General features: G+C 37.7%; 1 protein-coding gene across 2 annotated transcripts in view; it reads right to left on the bottom strand.

Annotated features, from left to right (window-relative positions):
• The window catches only part of TRPS1 (transcriptional repressor GATA binding 1), a 199557-nt gene extending 191268 nt beyond the window's left edge, over positions 1-8289 (bottom strand). The window contains exons 1-2 of one of the 2 annotated variants that reach the window (XM_070942047.1): positions 8253-8289; positions 5058-5983 (exon numbers count right to left, since the gene is read on the bottom strand). In XM_070942047.1, the coding sequence (XP_070798148.1) occupies positions 5058-5983; positions 8253-8289 (963 nt within the window). The remainder of the gene's footprint in view (positions 1-5057; positions 5984-8252) is intronic. The other variant, XM_070942048.1, reaches the window with a different exon arrangement.
• Between the last annotated feature and the right edge of the window lie 15873 nt (positions 8290-24162).

The following is a 24162-nucleotide window of genomic DNA, read 5'->3' as shown; positions in this document are numbered from 1 at the left end:
CCCATCTTTTATTTTGGGATCACTGAGATCATCAAGTAGCAAAATTCCCAGGAATGATCATTTTAATTCAAAATGCTTGTGTCTTTGTATATTCCATACCAGTATTATTCAGAAGATATGTTTCTGCTTCTTATTTGCTTTCTATAGTTTTTGGATCATAGAATATCTTCAAAATAATAGTTTCCTGAGCTGTTCTTAGAAGATATCAATGGCTTCACAAAAATATCCAACTGCCCCCATAGTTGTATACGCCACAGGTCACTTCGTGTGCCACTATGAAGTTGTCAGTAACAATAATACTAAAGCTTACTAGCTGGCTTCTTAACAGAAATCTGTAACATGTCTGGATATTATCTTCCTGTAATATTATCATGTAACAAAAATATTTATGACACTTTCTATTTAAACGAATCAATTCTTTGCTCTTGTAGGTCAGGCAACATATTTCTATGCCCCAGAAGTCTTTTGGGAAATGTAAGGATGTTAAAAACCAAATTAATAACAGCACCTTTTAGGAGGAAAAAAAATCCTGCTAGTTATAATTAAAAGCATATTACAAGACTGCAGCAAATAGAAGTTATTCCATCTTCTATTGTAGTATAAGAAATCTGCTCAGACCTTTGATTTTTTTTTTTTTTAAAGTTATCTCTGATAGGCTTGGTTACCCTGAAATTGTACATAATTGGAAATGTTTTATTCTGCTTGCTGGACAAGGAATGTAATTTTATTTAAAGCACAAGTTTTCTTTTTAAATATTAGAATTTTTTTTAGCATAGAACAGTAATTCACTCATGGAATTTGTTCATTAAAATATGTTTACTACCCATCAATGCCCCAAAGTGACTATTTAAGTATTTTCTTAAACAGCCAAATATATGCTAGTGCCACAAGCAAATTACTGTGTAATCATAATTTCAAATCTAAAAATATTTACTCACCTTTCTAATCTGAAAATACTCACTTATCTTTCTTAACTGTGTCATCTAAATCCCATTTGCATTCTAATTATAAACAAAAAGTTATGAGTATCTTACACAAGGCAGTAAATTTTAAAGACTGAATGATTCATATGTTAATCAGTGCTGCTTCGGTTAAAAAAAGAAATGATGTGAGCACATGTGTGTGGGTGCATCTATGCTAGAATGAAAAGCACATTGCTGCACATTGATTCAAACCTGAGGAATCCTGGCAAATCGACTTTTCTTAACTTTAATGAAGTTAATTCTTCATTGGTATAATAAAATAATGTGGTTATTCTTAAAACATTTATCTGCTTAAATTAGCCATCTGCCTTTATTTTCCTATTAAACCCTTCCTTGCCATCTTCCTGCTCTGATTCTGCTAGTCTTTATCACTGGTTGAATCAACTTTTTTAAATTCATGACTTGATTTTTTTTTTAAATTTATATAATTTACTGCTTTCAAGAGCTATCCTGTCCTTGCCGTCAAACCTTTAACCCAAGATGAACTAATCACTTAATATGCAGATCCAATTTTCTGAGATTTTTTTTTTAAATTTAATGTTGCTAGCCAGCTTACAAGGTTCTCATCTAAAAGAAGAAAAATAGCAAATGTTTTAAATAAAAAGTTGCATCAACCATTTTTGTTCTTTTTCCTATTTATTTCTTCCTGTTTTCATTCAAAGTTCCTGTCTACTACATTCAGATGTGGCTCACTAGTTCTCAGCATGTCCCAAAGGTGCTTTTCTTTCAAAGGCAACTAGACTTTCTTTGTTTTGCTTGAGGACATTTTGCTTCTCATCCAAGAAGCTTCTTCGGTTCTGTTTCAGTTCTCTCCCCAGCCACAAAAAAGTTCTGAAGAAGCTTCTTGAATGAGAATTGAAACATCTTCAAGCAAACCAAAGAAATTCTACAAAACAAATATTAAATAATAAGAAGAAAAATATCTGCCTGTTACCAACATGAAAAAAAGGATTAGAAATTTAATTACTGCCTCCATTGGTGATGTCAAAATATCGCTGATTTACTGCCCTGTTAGAAAGTGGGCTGCTTGGACACAACACATTACTGACACCAGGGATATAGCAGATGTGTCATCTGTACAGAATTCCAGGTTTAATTCTTAACATCTTTGTTAAAAGGACACAGAATAAGGAACTTTTTTGTGCCCTTGGAAGCTACAAATAATTGTGAACAGCATTAAACTAGATGGAAGGATACTTTCTCTTAATCTATGATGCCATCTTGTCTTCATGTATACAACATGAAGGGATACTCGGCGACCATACAATATATATTTATTCTTCATTGTTTCATTGTTTTATGTTTTTATGATGTATGTTTGCCAAAGTCACTTACTGAGATGGGTAGCTATAGAAATTAAATAAATACATAGATAAATATAGAAATTAAATAAATACATACATAACTCCCCACAGTAACTGATTTAGGCTTTTTTTCATTATAGAATTAATGGTACATTTATATATGGGTATGTGTACTGTATTTTTTGGAGTACAAGACGCACCGGGGTATAAGTCGCACCTTAGTTTTTGGGGAGGAAAATAAGAAAAAAGCTGATTGGCAGGTGAATCGGCCTCCCAGAATACCCCCAATCAGCTGTTCCCAGAGGTGAATTTTAGCAATGGGTTCCTTGGTTGTGAGCTCTGTGCCTTTTTTTTTTTTTTTTTTTTGCTTTTTTTTCCTGCCTGTGAAACTTCTGAAACTCTGTTTCAGGAAAAACTTTATTTTCTTGCCTCTGAAAGCAGCCAAAACAGAGCTTCAGAAAAAAAGCCTCTGAAGCTCTGTTTGGGGGCTTCTTTTCTGAAGCTCTGTTTGGGGGCTTCTTTTCTAAAGCTCTGTTTGGGGGCTTCTTTAGTGAAGCTTCGTTTCTGATGCTTTTTTCAGCCTCTGAAACCTCCATTTGAGAAGCTGGGCGGGCTACATTCGGAGTATAAGACACACCCAGATTTTCAGCCTCTTTTTGGGGGGAAATCTTATACTCTGAAAAATACGGTAAGTGCTTTTACCACCTCCCGGTATGGAGGTGGTATGTCACCTCCCATATTGACTACTGCAACACTCTCTACCTAGAGCTGCCCTTGAGGACCATCCGGAGGCTTCAGCTGGTACAGAATGCAGCCACGCGGGTCGTGATGGGTGGTTCCCAATACGCCCATGTTACACCTCTCCTGCGCGACTTGCATTGGTTGCCAGTTGCCCTCCGGGTGAGATTCAAGGTGCTGGTGATGACCTATAAAGCTCTACATGGCTTAGGTCCACGATATTTGTCGGACCATCTGCAACCAGCAACAGCTCCCCATCGCCCGGTGCGTTCTCACAGGGAGGGCCTACTCAGGGTGCCATCGGCTAGACAGTGTCGACTGGCAACCCCTAGAGGCAGAGCTTTCTCTGTGGGTGCTCCCACCCTCTGGAACCAACTTCCTCTGGGGCTCCGTTTGGCCCCTGACCTCCGCACCTTCCGTCACGACTTAAAGACATAGCTGTTTAGCCTGGACTGGGGGGGTTAACATGTATTTTAACACGCTTTTATTCAGATATTTTATTGTTGTGAGCCGCCCTGAGTCCTACGAAGATAGGGCGGCATATAAATCAAATCAAATAAATAATAAATGCCCTGACACAATACAAAACCAGCAGCAGTCTGGAGTCTGAAAAACAACAGGTCGGGGCCAACAACAATGATGTTATAACACAGCAGCAGAGAGATGGAGTTGTAAGATCTAATAGAATAACAGAATAACAAATTGGAAGAGACCTTGGAGGTCTTCTAGTCGAACCCCCTTCTCATGCAGGAGACCCTATATCATTCCAGACAAGCAGCTGTCCAATCTCTTCTTAAAAGTCTCCAGTGATGGGGCACCTACAACTTCTGAAGGCAAGCTGTTCCACTGGTTGATTGTTCTCACTGTCAAGAAATTTCTTCTTAGTTCTAGACTGAACCTCTCCTTAATTATAATAATTAATAATCTAATTATTATTAATTAATCTACATTACCAATAATGCTGAATAGTCTTCATACCATAAAGACTATTTATTCTCATATAAGAATGTGCATCAGCTTTATTTTTAAGAATCTGTTTCCTGTAGGTCTAAAGGCACTCTTCAAACAAACAAACAACAAACAAATAAATAAAACAAGAGAGCAGCAGCAGCAGCAGCTTGGAAGTATGCACATCTGCCCTAGGAGGGGAAAAAATAAAAGTAACTTGAGGAGACACAATAACCTGGGAGATTACATAGAATGATGGAGAGCAACTTCACCAATTTGCTTCCTTATAAATGGAGGACCTGCCATGTCAATATGTTAGCCATTTTATGAAGCACACAATGATAAAGGCTGATCAAATTGATTTGTACTTATGAAAGGGGCTTTCTGCCTCTGGAAAACTTGAAGGAACCTTCCAGAATTTTGTCTGTCTACAATTTACCTCTCAGCGGGGATGAAATCTCCTTACCTTCCCTACCGGTTTGGAAGTGCATGCACTGTGCGCGTGCGCGCGGACCCTCTGTGCATGCACAAACCCAAAAAACAGGTTACTTCCTGGTTAAAACCAGGAAGTAACAACGACCAGGCAGGTGGGTGGAGCTTTGCTTCGCCATCGCTACAGGTTCTCCAAACCACCTGCTGCCATCACTACCGGTTCAGCCAAACCGGTAGCATTTCACCCCTGCCTCTCAGGCCTTCCTCTGCACGTAAGGATTGCATCAGTAGTGGTGAAATGACTAACTTTTGGTGGTACCATTTTTATTTTTTATTTCCAAGTACAAACATAGGAAAAATAGTGGGGGCTGAGTTATTATCCATTAATATCAGGCTCTGGGCAGTTGGAGTCTACTGAAGTTACCTCTCTGAAATGAATTATGGGTAGCTAAAACACAAAATGTAGAAAATAGTATCTAAGTTTAAGCGGCATGGCTACAAACATTTAACTTCCCATAGTAACTGATTCAGGTTTTTCTTTTTCATTATAGAATTAATAATACATTTACATGCTTTGGTTTTGGGGTTGTTGTTGTTGTTGTTTGGGGAGGAGTGAGTTAGGAGACAAGAGATAATATATATATATACAAACCTGCACATCATAAGTCCCATTTAGCAAAACGGGCCTTTGGGAACTGATGTCCTGCAGAACCCCTGATAGCACAGAACAGTTGACTTTCTGGAAGTCTTTGGAATGGCTGAACTGCACCATATTGTGGAGAGCCAAAATTTTAGTGTCGAGCTCAGCATCCTGCCTGGTGCGGTTGTGTAGCCCGAGGTGGTACTTGCGGAAGTGTTTTATAAGATCTGTGGGGTCGTTCCCATAGTAACCGTAGCCACAGATGTTGCATTTGAAGTCCTGAAGCTCTGGAGACAGAGGCGCCGTATCTGGGTTCTCATTTGCCGACAAATCTGCTTTCAATTTGATTGGCCTTAAGTCCCCATCTGAAGGCACTTGTGGGTTTTTTGAGGCCAACGAGGCTGGGCTTGAACCCCGGCCCTCAGCTTGACCACTTTGCACGTGCATTGTTTCATCCATAGATTTTGGTGACGTGCGAGTCTCTTCACTTTTCTCCGTCAGATCTACTGACAGGTTGCAGGCCACATCTTGGGTGTCATCTGCATCTGATCTGAGAGGAGACTTCAAGGACTCAGAGATTCCCCCAACAGCTGGAGATGAGAAGGCCGGCATATTTCTGTCTGTCATCTCATCATGAGGGAAGGATGGAACATTTCCTCCCTTATTGTGGCTTTCATAATTGAAGCCAGCCTTTTCACTAGTTGTAGAGCTTTTCAAGTCCTTTTTAGAGCTGGGAGAGGGCTCTGGGACATGCGTGCAAAAGTCCTCGTCATTTTGCTCCACAGCCTCACCCAACTCAGTGTTGTCTTGCATCTGACCGGCAGAAAATTCTTCTTTTCTTTCAGTATTGTCACTTTCTGTACCTGGCGACTGAAGGGTCTCTGTTTCTCCTTCTCTAACAACGTTTCTTAGAGGGGGATTCTTTTTCCGGACCATATCTAAAAATAAAAATAAAAATGTGTATACAAAAGATAGAGTAAGATAACAACAATGTATAGCACACCCAAGCAGACCATCCGCCCCCTCCACCCGTTCCCATATTGAAACATAAACAATGTTTGCCAGACCAAACAAACATGCTTCTCCAAAAGATTTTGTACAATCTTGCTAAACCAGACTTGGAAATAAATCCTACTTACATGAAGGGGAGGAAATTCTACAGAAAGGACAGAAACATAATTGTGATTTCATGTTGATCTTTTATTGTTGTACCATACATTGGCTAGACAATCTTGTTGAAATTTGGTCTAACTAACTCAATTCACTATTAATTAATTAATTGATAGTTATATAAAACTATTCTGTTAGATCCCAGGAATGAGACCAAATTCCACCAGGCAACGTACAATTTGAACAAAGTTTTGTAAAAGGAATTATTTCAAGATTGAACCCAAATATAATAAAAATATCACATTGAGATGCAGCTTTCCTCAACCTTTGAAACCTTTGGGATCTCTCAAAACTTCTAGGTGTTATGATTGCATGATATCTAGAGCAGCCAGGATGACAAAGGAAGTTAAGCTACTTAGATTTTCTGCAGTTAAATACATCAGTTGATATAGCAATAGCACAGACTTATACTCTGCTTCACAGTGCCTTATAGCCCTCTCTAAGCGGTTTCCAAAATCAGCATATTGCCCCCAGCAATCTGGCTCCTCATTTTATCGCCCTCGGAAGGATGATTGGCTGAGTCAACATTGAGTCGGTCAGGATCAAACTCCTGGCAGTGAGCTGAGTTATCCTGCAATGCTGCATTCCAACCACTGCGCCATCATGACTCTTAGTATTTAGTACTAATATTTTGGTATCATTCAGGAAGAACATGCTGCATTCTTATTAAAATGGTAAAAGATGGAAAAATAAGCTCAAATAGATCATAATGGGATCACTCTTAGGCCATGCACATTCATGCACACAAATTTATTTATTTTTGAAGTCTCCTTCTTCTGGTTTCAGCAATTTGTCACCTTTGTGTTATACTAGACCAAGGGGGGCCAAACTCATGTCGTCATGGTGGTGTCATGTCATTATTGGGACTTTTTTCCCCTTTGCTAAACTGGAATGGGCATGGCCAGTGTGTGATGCATCCGGCCCACGGGCCACGGGTTTGACAGCCCTGTACTAGACTAATAAGAAAGAACTTTATTAAGATGTTATGCCAGAACTAATATTCTAGATTAAAATTTTCGGCATCCCCCATCTCCCGGTCCTGTTAGCTAGAATTAAGGGCTGAATCCATTTGGTAAAGATTGATCTACCAATACAATTAAAAAAATGTTTTAGATAACTGCCAATTGCTTGAGAGAAAGAAACTTTTTATCTCAAACTTCTTAAGGTAAAGTAAAATGTTTTCATGTAATCATAAGGCTAATTCAAATTTTGTATTGCTTGTGCCCTACAATCCCAATCTTCATGATTATCAAGTATACAATCTCCAAAAATGAGTCTTGCAGGTGTTTTTTATATTGTAGCAATTCAATAATATAACCAAAGCCCAAAGTTATACTAGAAAGCACAGAAGTGAATAGAGAAAAGAAGCTCCTAAGGCAGACACAAATATTCAACAGTTAACGGATATCTTATCTCAGAAGGCATTCATGAAACTCACTCCATATTTATAGACTTAATCATACTCTTATTGCCCAAATAAATTTGAGAAGGCAACTTAGAAACAGCTGCTACTTCATTCAATTTTTTTTCCAATGCTGGAGTAATATCCCACCCCAAATTCTTCCCCAGTCTGGAATTTAAGAACAGATACTTAGGAAATGGAGCAAAAGGTAGAAATTCCTAAGCTTCTCAGGCCACCCACTGTAACATATGAGAAACTCAAATGAAACAGATTTTATCTAGAAATAAGAATAATATTCCCTGCCCGCTCATATCAAGTTTTTCTAAAAATAAAGTTTTTTGGACACTATCTACTACATTGCTCTATTTGAAAAATATATCCCTTTTTCTGCATTTGTACACTATCAGTATCATTATTCAAGAAGACATATTATCTAAATAAAAGCCCATTTGCAGTACTTCTAAATGGAGAAACTATCTATTGGCAAGTCACACTAGAGAGAGTGGAAATATAAAGAAAGAATATAAGGCATTCTACAATTATTATCTCTTAAGACAAATAACAGATTGCACAATGCTTTATGGCGTGCCAAGAAGTTTTCCAGTTAACATTTCTACTTAAAAAAAAATACATACTTGTAAAATCATACCCAGCATTGACTTCATAAGGCATGTGGCTCTACAATGCTTTTTGTTGTGTTTTGTTTTTACTGTTATTAATTCTATTAGTCAATTAGCTGGAAGGCTAACACAACTGGTTTAGAAGATACGCAGCAGACACAGAAGACATTCTGAGAGCTGATCTGCACATCTGCAAAAGAAAACAAACAAAAAAGATTCCCCCCTAAATTATGCATTTATGATTAGGGTTTTATTGAAAAAAAAACATTCAGCATTCTATATACTACAGCAAAAAATTACGGCTGTACCACAATCAGATTAGCAACCCACAGGGACTTTTGCATTTGCTCAATCCTTTCCTTATTTTCTCCAAAACAGTCTTACAGATTCATTAATTCTTGAAGGGAAAACCTCAAATGTCAAATTATTATCTTCTATGAACCAGTCACAAATCACAACTTTCTCTGATACTCCCAACACCTCAGAGTTTGGGACTTAAGATCATGGAACCTTCCTCAGTCTTAGATCAAAATGATACCGTGTTTCCCTGAAAATAAGACCCTGTCTTATATTTTTTTGAACCCTGAAATAAGCGCTTGGCCTTATTGCCATGAGTTCAAAAGCCTGATTGGGCTTATTATCAGGGGATGTCTTATTTTGGGGAAAACAGGGTACTCATTCTTGTATACCTCTTTAAACTTACAACTTAAACATCTCACACATATCAATGTTAACTTATTCAACTTACTGCACGCAATATTTTTTTTCATATAAAATTGCATTTGTACCATTAAAATATGGTGCTTACCATCTTAAATTCATAAGTAGCAGCAGAATCAAGCACTGAATAACAAAAGACAATAAGAACCACCTTACTATGAGTTCTTGAGTAACAGTTAAGACATTTGGAAGCAAAACATGTTTCCAGCTTTAAAAAGTGCCTGTTTTATGTTTATGACAGGAAATAATAGAAATACTATGCCTTCAACTTTTATATGAATGACATCCTTCTAGAATTAACTTCTTGCACATTCAGAGAAGAAAATAGGGGATTGTTAGGACTATTATTCTAAGCATACGGTACTATGAAAGAAGCATTTACTTCCTTTAACATTGGCATATCTTTGCCATTCAGATTCTTAGAGGTTCATACAGGTCCTACTAATACAGGTAATCCTCAACTTACGATCCTAATTGAGCCCCAAATTATAGTCATAAGTCAGGGCAGTTGTTAAACAGGTCACTATGTGACTGCGCCCAATTTTACATCCTCTGTTGTGGTGGTTATTAAATGAATACTGCAGTCATTAAGCCAATGCCTTAGTCATTAAGCAAGTCCATTTTTCCCAATGAGGTTGTTGGGATTTTTTTGCCAGAAACTGGAAGTAGATGCCAAAAACTGGGAAAAGAGGCAAAAATCATGGTTACAGGACCGCAGAACACCGTAAATTCAAGATGGTTGCCAAGTGCCCAAAATGTAATTCCATGACTGCAGGGAAGCATGTGCAACTGTTGTAACTTCAAAAATGGGTCATAAGTAGTTCTGAGGAAGTCCGTTGTTATTTTGAATGGCGGCTAAGTGACCAGTCATTAAGCAGACTACCTGTTTATAAAAAGATTCAGAGTGAACCAGCAATACCAAAGGTTGGGGGTTTCACTGATTTCATGATTAAAGTTGTCCAACATGACATGTATCAATGACAAAATAATAGGCCATTAGTTTCAATAACTGACTGTAGCTGCAATTAACTGTTTTCAAATGCTTCCGGTAATCAGTGGTCCCTTATATAACTGTGTAAAATATCTGATTTATCATCCATGACTTCAATTCAGATGTGGTACACTAAAAGGATGGCCACTTCTGGGAAGATTCATAATTGTTCCAAATCTTCTCCATTTCAGTATTATATGTGCCTGACTGATCATGCTTCAGGGTTGAGAGGTATCAATGATTTTAACAGGGGGTCTTCAGAAATTACTTTTGAACAAGGCATGATTTTCCTCTAGAAAATCATGATGAAGAAAGACAAAGTTTATCAAATGTATACAAGAAAGGCCTGACCCAAATCAATGAAATACTCAGACAACTGGACTGTGCCTTTAATTGTAGTCATTAAAATAGGTTTTCACATAGGTATGTGCTATATTAGAGGAAATAAATGAAAGGCAAGTATTGGTATTAATCTAGTATTATTTCTTTACTTTGAGTCTTCTCTTACATGTTAGTTGGATCCACATAAAAAGGTTATTACAACCCTGTAATCCCTTAATTCAGGATTACAGTAGCATCGGGGCAACTGGGTGGGGTTTACTGGCTGAATGACTTTCCTGATATCATGCGAAGTTTGCAGCAGATTTTTTTTTTCTTTGCGCCCTAGGAGAGAAACATCTTCTGCTACCTAGAATTGAATTCTCAACCTTCCTAATGGCAGGTGAGTAACTTCACCACTAGGCCACCACTAGGCTCTATCAGTTGGAATCCACATAAAGTTCTAAAAACATTAAACGGCATAAAAATTTCAACTTTCTGAAATACAGTAGTTTTCTTTACGTGTGCACATTTCAACACAACAGGGCAATTTCCTAAAAATTCAGTGCTAATCTATTGCATGAATTTTGGCACTTGGCAACCATCTTGCCCTTAAAACCTGTGGACACTTGATCACAATTTGTGACCTTCCCTGCTGTCTTCCTACAAACGCATGAGGAAAGATACTCAGGTGAATCTCTTCCATCCATCCCTGATCTTTCTTTGCTGGCACGTATGACGTCCTCCCTTCCCTTTTCATTCACATTCACATTACATTCACACACACACACATTTCACACCCTCCTTCCCTGGCTTTCTTGGGTTCATATGCACCGCCTATCCTTTTTCTTTAGCCTTCCTACATTTGTATACACACACACACACACACACACACACACACACACACACACACACCAGTACCCTCCCTATTTTTGGCGTTCCCTCCACTTTGTTGAAGTAAATTCACTGAGATATCAAACATCCCAAAAGCAAGTCAGATCAGGGTAAAAACAATACCACAGAAGCTGCCGAGTTCTCAGCGGCTCTGGATAATCCATAGCTGTTAATATTTTCCTACTATTCCAGGGAGTTGAGTTTTGATTAATTGACTGTGGACAGTTTTGTGATCATTTGGCACCATATTGTGTAATTTTATTGTAATAATTGGAATCAACGTTATTCTCGGGCTACAGGCTCTGCCAGAGAAGGTAGGAAAAACCATTCTATCTGTGTGCATGTGTCTGTATAAGTAAAGCAATCAAGATGCACTTTCTATCAAAAAACAGTATTTCTGTTAAAATATTTTTATATTATAAAATTGCAGGCTAGTCTTATGAACTTGGAGATTTTAGATACAATTGTCACCACTATCAAATCTCACCAAAAAAGCCATGCATGTTGTCAACTTCACTATAGTCCAATGGAAAATGGATCATTCCTAATGGAATTAATAAATTGAATAAATTAATAAGTTGAATGAGAAACACAATCACGAACAAGACAAATTTACTAAAGGGGAAAAGCTTAAAGGATGGTTTTAGGTGTGAATTTCTCTTTGTAATATCCTGAACAGCACTGGGAGAAGGATGAATAATTCTGAAGTTCTCCCAACCTGCTTTGCATTTCTTCAAAAATAGTAACACATCTCAGCATTGTTTGATATACCAATGGTTGAGCTGAAATGCTTTCAATGAAAATACAATTTAGACACTTTTTAAAAAAATAATACAAATTAATTTGGAAGTAGGGAAAAAAGGGAACAAAATCATCTGTTCAAACAAGCAATACTGTGGACATGAAAGGAGCATGATTGGCCCACTTTTATAAATGAGACATCACTTAGAAGATTCTTGTATCTAAACCAGAATAATTAAGGGAGGGGATGAAAGCTGTTAATTAAGAATCACAAGCTAAATAAATAGTTATCTCATATATGGCATCCTGCTTTGTTCTTAGAAATCAGCTTCCCTCAATCTCTCTAAAAACTCAAGTCATTCAATAAATAAAAATAAAGTAAAAAATAAAGTAAAATTAAAAAATAGTAGCAATTGCTAAATTAACAAATTGAGGGAGAAATTATTGCAGACCTCTTAAGGAAAACTGTAGTTTTGAAAGAGAGCTTAGAAAAACCTTCCCCCCCCCATTTATTCACCTTTCAAAAAGAATATTCAGAAGCGTACAATAAAATAGAAACCCAGTGAAGCATTTCTCACACAACACATAATTAACTTATTCAATTCATTAACATAAGAAGCAGTGATGGGATTCTAATTTAGAAAGTGCACGAAAACAGTAGAAATTCCATAGAAGAGAAATACATGAATTGCTACAAGCAAAAATCTGAAATCCTTGCAAGAGATGTGTAGGATGTTTAATTGTTTTCCAGTAATGATTAGGTTAAAGTCACTGAACCGCATCACACGTGCCCAACCCATTCAAAATATCTTGTAATTTTTTGATTATTGTGAGCCACCCAGAGTCATTTAGAGTCTGGCAGCATACAACTTTAATAAATCATCATTAACCTGGGAGCATTTCAAATATGGTTTTTTTTTTCCATTTTCTCTGTAACCCACAAAGCTCCAGAGATCGTGCCTAGTAAACTAGTTTATGTTCCCAATATTTAACATTTTTACAGGATCACTCAACCCTACTCTGCTTTGTGGATTGGGGTCTTGTTGGTTTTAAGAGCAGGACTATAACGAAAATACTAGAAAAACTTTTACAGAGACAAAAAAATGAGTCTCAGGTATCTTATGAATTACATCAGATTTCTGAAAAGAACTAAGTAAACTGATAAGACACCCAAGCTTCTGGAATTGATACATAAGATTTTAAGAGAATGGATTTCAAGCACAAACCACAAGTCTAATTTTAGCTTATCACAGAAATCTTTTAAGACCATCCCACAGAATAAAATAAATACCACTGAAAGCCAAAAGGAGATACAACAGGGATATAAACTGCAAAATAAGGAGTACTTACGTACTCTGCTTCTGGAGAACCTTCCAGTTTTTATACTATAGCTAAAATGAAAATCCAGCAGAACTGAGGAACCGAATAATCTGAAGACCTCTGACAGTCCACCCCTGGCAAATGGCTTCAAAGAGAGGGAAACCACAATATTTCCCCACAAAGCTATCCCCCAGACTGAAGCTACACCCGTCCTAGTTTCTTGTTCTTTGCAAAAAAAAAGGAACATACGTTTCTCTCCTTGCATGTAAGGAAAATTTTCTCTTTCTCTTTCTTTTCCTTTTTTGTTCAAAAGGTATTCCATTTGGATGTCATTATTGTGGTTCTGCTCTCTTGTGCAGGGACCATCTTCAGTGAGAGCTTATCATCTTAGCTTGGCAAAAAAAGGCATGAACCTATAGAGGAAGATGTCCTATTTTGTAAAATGCAACACATTCATTTTTTCAGGAAAAAATATTTGGGAATTGCCATTATTTTGTTACAGTAAGGGTACAGAATTGAGGAATTGGATATTATCCTAACAAAAAACAATTAGTACAATCCTTCCACATCGGAGGACAGTTCTTATTTATTCTCTTTTCATTTATCTTAGCAATAGTGTCATAAGCTGTCAAAGTATAAGGCTTTGTGATATGCTTATTCTCAATTCACTCTTTTCAAATGGAGTTTTAACTACTACAAGCTGTTCATTTTGCCTCTAGAACCTTGCGCTGTAGAAGTGTTGAGCCCAGAAAACAAATCAACATTTTTACAAAGCTTTTGGTGTAGATTTGAGATCTGTAAAAGCTTTTTTTTAAAGGAGAAAATGTCTCCTGCAGATATTCAGAAACACATTTTTAAAAAGAAAAAAAAATGAAAAAATCATCTTTTTGCATAGATAAAAGACAAACCCCAAAATATCAAAAGAAAAGAGAGAAAAAGGAAAAAAGAAAAGTGCAGAAAATACAGTGAAGAAAAGAAAAAAAAGATAAAGAAACTTTAACAGCTTGTCTTCAGAAGTTGTAGGTCCTTCATCATTGGACGTTTCTAAGGAAAAAAATGGACAGTCACTAATCTGAAATGGTATAGGGTCTCCTCCTTGAGCAGGGAGTTGCAATAGAAGACCTCCAAGGTCCCTTCCAGCTCTATATTGATTGATTGATTGATTGATTGATTGATTGACTGATCTTCTTTATAGCAGTTACAAACTCATTCTCTCTCCTTCTCACTTTAACATTATTCAGTAACATAGAGTAAAAAGCTTCTAAAAAGCAATAGACGTTTTAAGATTGTAAAATGAACTTATTTCATGGATGTTGTTTTGTGTTGTTTAGCTAGTTGCAAGCCACCTAGAGTTACTCTAGTAGAAGGCATACAAATAGCTGTAATTATTATCATAATAACGATGACTAAGAAGATGATTTCTTTTTCCCCTTGCAGGGAGAATTGCAGACATAACATAATTATTGGTCTTGGATGAAATAAAAGTCTATTAACATCTCAAAGAGAGATTAACAAGTACAGAGGCTGTCTCAAAAACTGTAGAGCAGTCAGAATTTGGCAGTAAATCAGAAAAAAAATAACATTTTTTAAAAAAATTTAAAAATCTAATAATAACGATGTTGTGCAGGAGATATCAATAACAAGAACAAATGTGGTGATGGATCTTTATGTCAATGACTACCACATTTTCCTTTCTATAGCCCATTTCATGTTTTTCATTTACATACCAGGATTTGGTATGTGCCAAATACCAAATTTGGTAATATTTTACCAAATATAAAATATATTTTATATTTAAAATATATATTGCCTGGCACTGGTCAAAAAACCAAACATTTACATCTGAATAGGTAAGTATGGCTAATCCTTGATTTACCACCACAATTGAGTCCAAAACTTCCACTGCTAAACGAGACAGTTGTTAAGTGAGTTTTGGCCCATTTTATGTTCTTTCTTGCCACATCTGTTAAGTGAATCCCTGCAGTGGTTAAGTTAATAACACAGTTGTTAAAGTGAACCCGGATTCCCCGTTGACTATGCTTGTCAGACGGTCACAAAAAGTGATCATATGAACCTGGGACACTACAATTGGCATAAATACATGCCAGTTGCCAAGCATCTGAATTTTGATTGCATGACCATGGGGATGCTGCAACGGTGGTAAGTGTAAAAAAATGGTCATTAGTCACTTTTTCAGCACCTGTGGTAACTTCAAATGGTCATTAAACAAATTTTACTTAATCAAGAATTACCTGCATGGATGATCATGTGGATAAAGCAAAACTATGTAAACTTTCATACACTATGTGTGAAAGAGTGCAGAGAAGAGCAACATAGATGATTAGGGGACTGGAGGCTAAAACATATGAAGAACAGTTGCAGGAACTGGTTTAATGAAGAGAAGGACTAGGGGAGACATGATAGCAATGTTCCAATATCTCAGGGGTTTCCACAAAGAAGAGGGAGTCAAACTATTCTCCAAAGCACCTGAGGGTAGGACAAGAAGCAATGGGTGGAAACTAATCAAGGAGAGAAGCAACTTAGAACTAAGGAGAAATTTCCTAACAGTTAGAACAATTAATCAGTGGAACAACTTGCCTCCAGAAGTTGTGAATGCTCCAACACTGGAAATTTTTAAGAAGATGTTGGATAACCATTTGTCTGAAGTGGTGTAGGGTTTCCTGCCTAACCAGGGGGTTAGACTAGAAGACCTCCAAGGTCCCTTCCAACTCTGTTATTCTATTCTAAACCTCAACCTCCCTTTCTTTGCTGGGATGTGCCTAATTGATTTTGATCATGGACAAAACCAACTTTGCATCTGGAAGGCACTTTAACCACCGTATTTTTAGCATGTTCCCTAATCTAGCCTTTTATACTGGAGGAACACTTCTGCCCCTAATCTTAAACCATAATAAACCTTAATTTTTTAAACAAAATTAATGTCAGTCTATCCAAGTATTTACAGTATATGGAGCCCTTTCATATATTAATGAAGCACTTAGATGCCACTTACTACAATCTATAATATTAGTTTACACTATAATAATCACTAACAGTAATACAGTCCCAATATATCAGAAAGCTGAAAGGAACAACAGGTACAAATAACTATCCAAACCACAAATTAATCTTACAAAAGGTTAGTAAAGTTTAACTAGTAATAGTAATAATACCATAACCTTGCAAAACCTAGTTTTAATCTGTTTTTCCTAATTTGTACAATGGCTGTATTAATTGTATTAATTGTATTCGTGTATATCTGTGAATTACTTGAATGTTCTTCATTCAATTGCAGTGGAATATAAATGCAATTAATAAATATGTTAAATCTCCCATGAAGTTCACTTTTAACATACCAAGGAATTCCAAAATGAAATAAAACTGAACCTTCACCCTTCCATCTAGAAATAATTGTTAAAAATAAGTGGGATTCCCTTTTCCTTTATTTTAATTTACTTCTGGCTATACTAAGTTTGAGTTGGCAGAAGAGACATCAAAAGTTAGTCTCTTTCAACATTTTACTAACCCAAAGAAAAAGTAGATTCGTTTTTGTTTTGCCAGGGAGGTCCACTTGTTTGTTTACATATTCTAGCTACACAATTTAGTGGCCGGACTGAGCTTTTCATGAAAGGAATGCTGTAGAGTGATTAAGTTCTCTGCATTCCCACGTCGATAAACATCAGTAATAGAACCACAGTGACTCATATACTTCTGGTATAATGAACACCAAACTGATATTTATCAGTGGCAAAGCTCCCATTGTCTTTCATTTGGGCAGGATTGAGCCTTATCACTGCCCACTTTGTAAATGCCTTCTGGTAATGGAGGCTGAAATAATCAGAGAAAAACGCTGATCCTGAAAACCAACTGTTGCATTTCATCACCACCTCTTCTCCCTTATTAAACTAACGTTTCAGCATTGAAAATACAAAACCATGACTCTGAAAGACATGAAACTGTCTGCTCTCACAGAGAGACCCCACATTCTTTTGTAGGAAGGAAAACAATATTGACACTATTACACCGCTTGCAACAACCACAAAAAAGCTAGAGACATATGTACGTTGTTACACTGAAAATAAGTAAGCTCAAAAGAGCAGAAAGCAGGAAATAACACAGGATTCTCCCTCAAAACATTCAAATTCTAAACACTCTATATATGTACTTATTACACTACAGTATTTTACATACCTTCACTCATAAAGCAAGTTCACAGGGCAGCTTACAGAACAAATGCAGTATTAATACAGTATTAAAACAAAGGCAGTGAAAACTTTCAGATAAAAGTAAAATTTAAACACTAATAAACTGCCTTTAGAACAACAAGATGCAGATTTTATTAGCTCTGTGTTTTTTTTTTTTTTCATTTTTTGTTCTTATTAGCTCTGCGGGTTTTTTTTCTTAGTATTATTTTCTGTGCTTACTTTTGCAACAAGTGTTATGCTGTATAAAGGAGCATTTGGGAATGATATCTTCCATCGTCAATCTGTAGAGTGTTCCTGGCTGTACACATTCTATCATGTCATCTCCCACACAGGTAAAACAAGCCAAGAACTAAGTAATATTTCATGCGTACATGTTCACGACATAATGCAACTCCTTTCCTAAATTAAACTGCCAAGATGGAGTTCCATTAAAAAAAAACCTACAAAAATCAGTAGCCAAAAGTTTCCTTCATCTGCCTAATTCACGTAGATCAATGGAAGTTATTTAGGGCACAATAATAATGTTAAGGAAAAAAATCCCACCATTATTCCAGTTGTTTAATTGATAACACACTCCTTTCTCCACTTGTGTTACATTACTTTTGCCACACACAATCAACATCACAATTCAGAAGACACTCCCTTCTCAAAAGTCAAATTCCAGAAGTCTATTGGAAATACTCATAATCTCTTCGTACATATCTATTCAAACAGGTTAATTAATACAAACATTTTTGAATGGTGGTGGTGATGATGGTGAAACTGATTTGATATACACTCCTTCTTTCCAGACATACAGAATTAGTTGTTGCATCAAAATTAATATCATCCATATAAATGCAAATTAATTAAATATTTAGTTATCAATCAATAATTGCAAATCCATAATAAAAGAATTTAGCTTATTAATGTATCTGTAATGCAATCTAGGAAAGTCTTTCATCACCATATTTCATTCCTTTCACAATCTTTGTAAAAATAATAATTAAATCTTACTATAATTAATTGTCAGCAAGATAAAAAAAAAATACAGAAGCTGTGACCAAATACAACCAAAGCAATGTATTCGTCACAAATGACCTACGGCAGGGGTGTCAAACTCAAGGCCCAGGGCTGGATCTGTCCTGCGGATACTTAGATCTGGCCCGCGGGGCTGCCATGGAAACAGCGAAGTACCGGCCCATGGTGCCTCTGCCAGCAAAAACAGAGATTGTGCAACCCCCCTCCCCCGAGCTCCATTTTCACTGGCAGAGGGCTGCAGGAGACCGTCATGGCCAAAAACATAGCTTGGGAGCCAGTTTTTGCACTCGGGCCACCCCAGGTGCCCCCGACACGAGTGATGTCAAGCTGGCCATGCCCACCCGGCCGAGGTCAAAGAGCACCTTGATGCGGCCCTCAATGAAATTGAGTTTGACACCCCTGACCTACAGAGTTAAGATTAAAAAAGCATAAAGGATTAAACAAGAAAATGTATAATTGGTGATTGGAAGGGTCCAATCTGAAACTAGGAAACTTATTAGCATTCCTTCATAGTATATCTGGTTTTTGTTAACAGGTAGTTAGGATATGCCTGCACATAAATTACTGTCAAAGGAGAATGAAAAGGGCATGAATTAAGGTCTCAGGCGCAGGTTCATTCAAACCACAAGGATACCACCTCTCAATGAATCAAATCCAGTTATAACTCCCACCATGTGCTATACTGAAATGAGTCAAAGGAAAGGTCCTCCAGGGTGTTCAGAAAACAAGATGGTAGATATTAAAGGCTCCAAATTGAAACTCACCAACCTGAATTGATAACAACGCCCAAATACTACTGTACAAAGTTAGCACCCACCTCTCTCCTAGAAGAATGAATTATTTTGGGAAATATTAAAAAAGGCAGAATATTATATTTCCCTAAAGGAGAAACATGCTGTTGGAAAGCAGCCTCCACCTTTCTTAATAGCCCCAGCAGGACTGGGTCAGCCTATCTACAAGACAAAAGATCTCTAGATCCAGGATGATGGGATTAAGACATGACTCTCCAGGACATAATAGGATTAACTCATCTAGCAGCAGACCTCACCACATGGCACAATCACCTGAGGACATTGCATCACCCAGCAAACCTCAACCAAACCTGGGATTCAAACAACCTACAAAGTTAGCTATGACCTCTACAACAGCCAATAGAATACATGTTCTTGCATAGGAACAGGAAGTTCAAGTGCAAAGCCCAAGAGAAGGTATAAATACCCCCCTCTCTCAACTCCATATAGTCAGTTACCCAGAACCATGTGCTTAGTGGTCCTGCTTCATCAATAAATGGACCCTCTTTCCAATCAGCCTCCATGTTTCCAGTGTCTTTCTCCGGGCTTGGAACTGAACCAGATGGATATTTCTTCCAACACTACTCAATGTCAAAAGCACTTAGCTCTCCTTAAATCTAGGGACATCCGAGAGTAGAGACTGAAGCTGCAATAAAGGCTGCAATCAGCTAGCATTTTTACTTTACACCTTGATGAAAAACCATCCAAGAGAATCAATGACGCCAACGAGCCATTGGAAAATAAAGAGTTTAAGCCAGCTGGAGGGATGGCTAATGTGGATTCTTGCTTCCAATGTGCTCATATCAGTTTCTGTCCAAATTAAAATATTTGAGATGCATCATGAGACCCAGAAAAATGCTCATAAAAACTTGGATAGGATAATGTCTAAGCTCCTTTGATCATGATAGGAGAATAGCTATCACCATGCATTTAATATGCAGTTTGAATTTTAAATAGCTTGATGGCAGCAGGTATGCACCTTACCCTTAGAATAATACTAAAAAAAGAAGAAGTTTGGCACTGATGGCTCTATTTTTCTTTCTTACCAAATTCTAAGGTCTCCAAAAATTACATATTTAGAAGAAGGGACTTGATTGATTTTATTCTTTTCAATTTGCTATTGATGTTTGTCGCAGATAAGTCTCCCTGATATAAATGTAATTTTGTTTGGAGCAATTGATTTTAAACCTTTATTCCCTTAGAGAATTCTGCTAAGGCCCACGGACTTCTCCTGAGCACTGCATCTATCACTGATCTACAGCAATGCTGAAAACTCCTATTGCTAAGTTTAGGAAGGTGGGATTCCTCTTTGGTTAAGGCAATTATCACTGAGTCCACCTAGATATTAAATATAGGATGCAAGAATGCCATTCTGTTTCAATCCTCAACAGATTAGAATCTTTGCAGCAGCATCACATTCAATTGGGTATTTTCCTATAGGATCTGCAGCATCTAATTACAAAAAGTAGTCATTGGTCCACTGATATAAAGGACAGCTCTGCCGAAGGTGGATTATAAGTCAGTGAAGACAGCATATAAGGACTGGTATTGCCCGTACATTAGGAATTGTAATATACCACACTGATCCAGGGTGGATTTGCCCTCCCTAAATCCTGCTTTCTCATCAGCTAAGTGTTTCTCCTCGTCTGTCAAATCCAATAAATTATAATACAAGAAATAGGCATATACTTGCTGAGCACGCTTAATAGACTAACGGGATGGTAGCATAAAGAGCTGGTATTATTGCTGTTCTTAGGGATGGGACAGTTATAGATTGGTCCAGTCTCCTGAGATTTGAAATGTATTATTGATGTGAGTAAAAAGGGAAGCCAACGCAGAACTCACACTACCTATCTATCATCTATCTATCTATCTATCTATCTATCTATCTATCTATCTATCTATCTATCTATCTATCTATCTAATTTATATAGCCATCCATTTCACCAAAAGTGAATCTGGGTGACATACAACAAAGCTAAAAAAATGTCATTTCTGTACAGCAACTCCTAGGTCACCTCTGGAGTTTCTCTTTCTCTCTCTGTTGTAAATTAGTTTAAGAACCTCTGATATGAAATCACGGGCCAGGAAGTGATGTTGAGCAGAGACTAATATGGAGACTGAAAAATAGAAAGCTATATAGTGTATCATTTTTTTCCATCTAGTATCACTGCCCTAGTTTTCAAATACTGTTTCCCTTTATGCAACAAGAAGACAATTACCTTCTCAAACAGGGACATGTTCTTATCTTTTTCAACCTGAAAGGTTGGCTCCAAATTATTAATTTTTTTTTGCACAAAGAAGCTTAAATAATAAAGTTTGTGGCCTCGAAGTTGGAGGTCACAAACATCTAGCCTTTTCTTATTATTTCTCAAGTGCAATGGAAATAATTCATTTTTCTACAGGCATCAGTCTACATGGTTCCAAGCAAACAATAAGCTAGGTCCTTGCAATATAAAATTTGATGTAGGAGAATAAAAGTTAGGGGTGTTGAAAGCAGTGAGCAAAACAGAAGAAAATACAGTTGGCTCAGCACAAGTGCTAAGATTTGTTGAACTAAAAAAAAGGGTTGATTCAAAGGATTCATTTAACTTGTGTACCTGCTCTCAGTTAACGCTTAAAATATAATATCAGCTTGTAGCACATGACAGATATCAGACTGCTGGATCAGACGGAGGCCTCATTAGCACATAATGCTAAACCTCATGGTATACTGACTTCATACAGGCAGCTTGTTTAGTCTCTCCCTTCATTCAAATGGAAAACACAACCCAGAATGGAAAGCTTTGTGTATCATCCAAACTTGGGCAACTAGTTCCTTTCTCCCAAATACGTCAGACTCATAAAACAAGGAGAAGGAGGAGGAAGAGGAGGAGGAGGAGGCAAACCAAAAAAAAAAAAGGGGGGGGGGGAGAATTTATTCATGGCTTACAAATCTCAACTTGTTGGAAAGCAATAGACAGGAGTCCAAGTTTGGATGTCATACACAGGTTTCTGTTTCGGCAATGTTTTTTATCACTGAATGAAGAGGAGGAGGAGGGAAAGGAAAAAATGAGCTGGCTGAACCAGCCACAGTCTGCTTACAGTAAGATGGGATAAGAGAGAAATTTTGGCTTACTATTAGAAGACTCCATTTGATCCAGACTCCAGTTTCCAGCACTGGCCAAAAAGATACTTCTGAGAAACCTAAAAGCAGACTTTTTCCCAGGAGACGAGGATGCTGTTTCTATGGACACTAGTTGGCACCAAGCATCAGCTCCTCAGAGGCGTAACTGCTTGTGCATGTGAAGAGTCTATTAATTTATTATGCCTAACAGCATTGACAGAATCATCTGCCACAAATTTATGTTTTCTTTTTTCCCCATAGGCCATCTAAATTTGTCACCATTAGCAACATAGTGTGAAAGTTAGTATGAATAGTCTCTATTGTCAGTGTGCATCATACGTTAGTGGCAATCCATCTATTTACAAAGAATGTTTCCCAAGTGGCCAAATTATAATTTGTTGGGGGGAGGGGGGAATTCTGTTGCTATTACTGTGTTTCCCTGAAAAATAAGACCCTGTCTTATATTTTTTTTGAAATAAGTACTTGGCCTTATTGCCATGCGCTCAAAAACCCGATTGGGCTTATTATCAGAGGATGTCTTATTTGGGGGAAAACAGGGTAGTATCATCTATGATTCTGTCCGTTTGTGTATTTGTATGTACATGTATTTCTTAATTTATAATTCAGAATGAGTTATATAGAGCCGAGGTAGCGCAGTGGTTAGAGTGCAGTACTGCAGCTATTTCAGCTGACTGCTAGTTCAACAGATCAGCGGATCAAATCTCACTGGCTCAAGGTTGACTCAGCCTTCCATCCTTCCGAGGTGGGTAAAATGAGGACCCAAATTGTTGGGGGCAATATGCTATTTAGTATACTGTCTTTGGTGTAAGCCACCCAGAGTCCTCAGAGAGTGGGCGGCATAGAAATATGACTAATAAAATAAATAAATTAAAAAAAAATTTAATATATTGCTCCTGAAGAGCTCCTAGCAACTTCAATACAGGTAGTCCTCGACTTGCAACCATTCATTTAATGACCATTCAAAGTTACAACAGCACTGAAAAAAATTGACTTAGGACAGGTTCTTAGTCTTATGACCATTGCACCATCCCCACAGTCATGTGATCAAAATTTGGGTGCTGCCTAACGGGTATGTTATTTACATTGGTTGCAGCGTCATGGAGTCCCGAGATTGTCATCTGCAGCTTTCCTGGTGAAATTTTGACAACCAAAGAAAACAGATTCACTTGACCACATGATTCACTTAACAACTGGAGCGATTCACTTAACAACCAGGGCAACCACTCATGCCCTCATTACTTCCCGCCTCAACTACTGCAACGCTCTCTACATGGGGCTCCCCTTGAGGAGCACTCGGAGGCTCCAACTGGTGCAGAATGTGGCCGCGCGGGTACTTATGGGGGCGACATGGCGCTCCCACGTGACACCTCTCCTGCGCGAGCTGCATTGGCTTCCAGTGGTCTTCCGAGTGCGCTTCAAGGTGTTGGTTCTCATCTTCAAAGTGCTCCATGGCTTAGGACCCGGTTACTTACGAGACCACCTTCTGCCTCCGATAACCTCCCACCGGCCAACACGCTCCCACAGAGAGGGCCTCCTCAGGGTGCCATCTGTCAGGCAATGTCGGCTGGCGACCCCCCGGGGAAGAGCCTTCTCTGTGGGGGCACCCGCCTTCTGGAACGAGCTACCCCCAGGAATACGACTAATCCCGGACCTCCGGACCTTCCGCCGGGCCCTGAAGACTTTTTTATTTCAGCAAGCCGGGCTGGGTTAAATTTTTAATTGGGTAAATTTTATGGGTAAGGGGTTTTAAATTGGAGAAGCCAAAGATAGTTTAATTTTGTTTTAATGTATTTTAATA

The sequence above is a fragment of the Pituophis catenifer genome, unplaced genomic scaffold (assembly GCF_029215685.1).
Source record: "Pituophis catenifer annectens isolate HBS135680 unplaced genomic scaffold, rPitCat1.0.hap2 SCAF_3, whole genome shotgun sequence".
Classification (NCBI taxonomy): domain Eukaryota; kingdom Metazoa; phylum Chordata; class Lepidosauria; order Squamata; family Colubridae; genus Pituophis; species Pituophis catenifer.
Note: the sequence above shows the minus strand (reverse complement) of the source record. Positions and strands in the feature narration are given on the sequence as shown.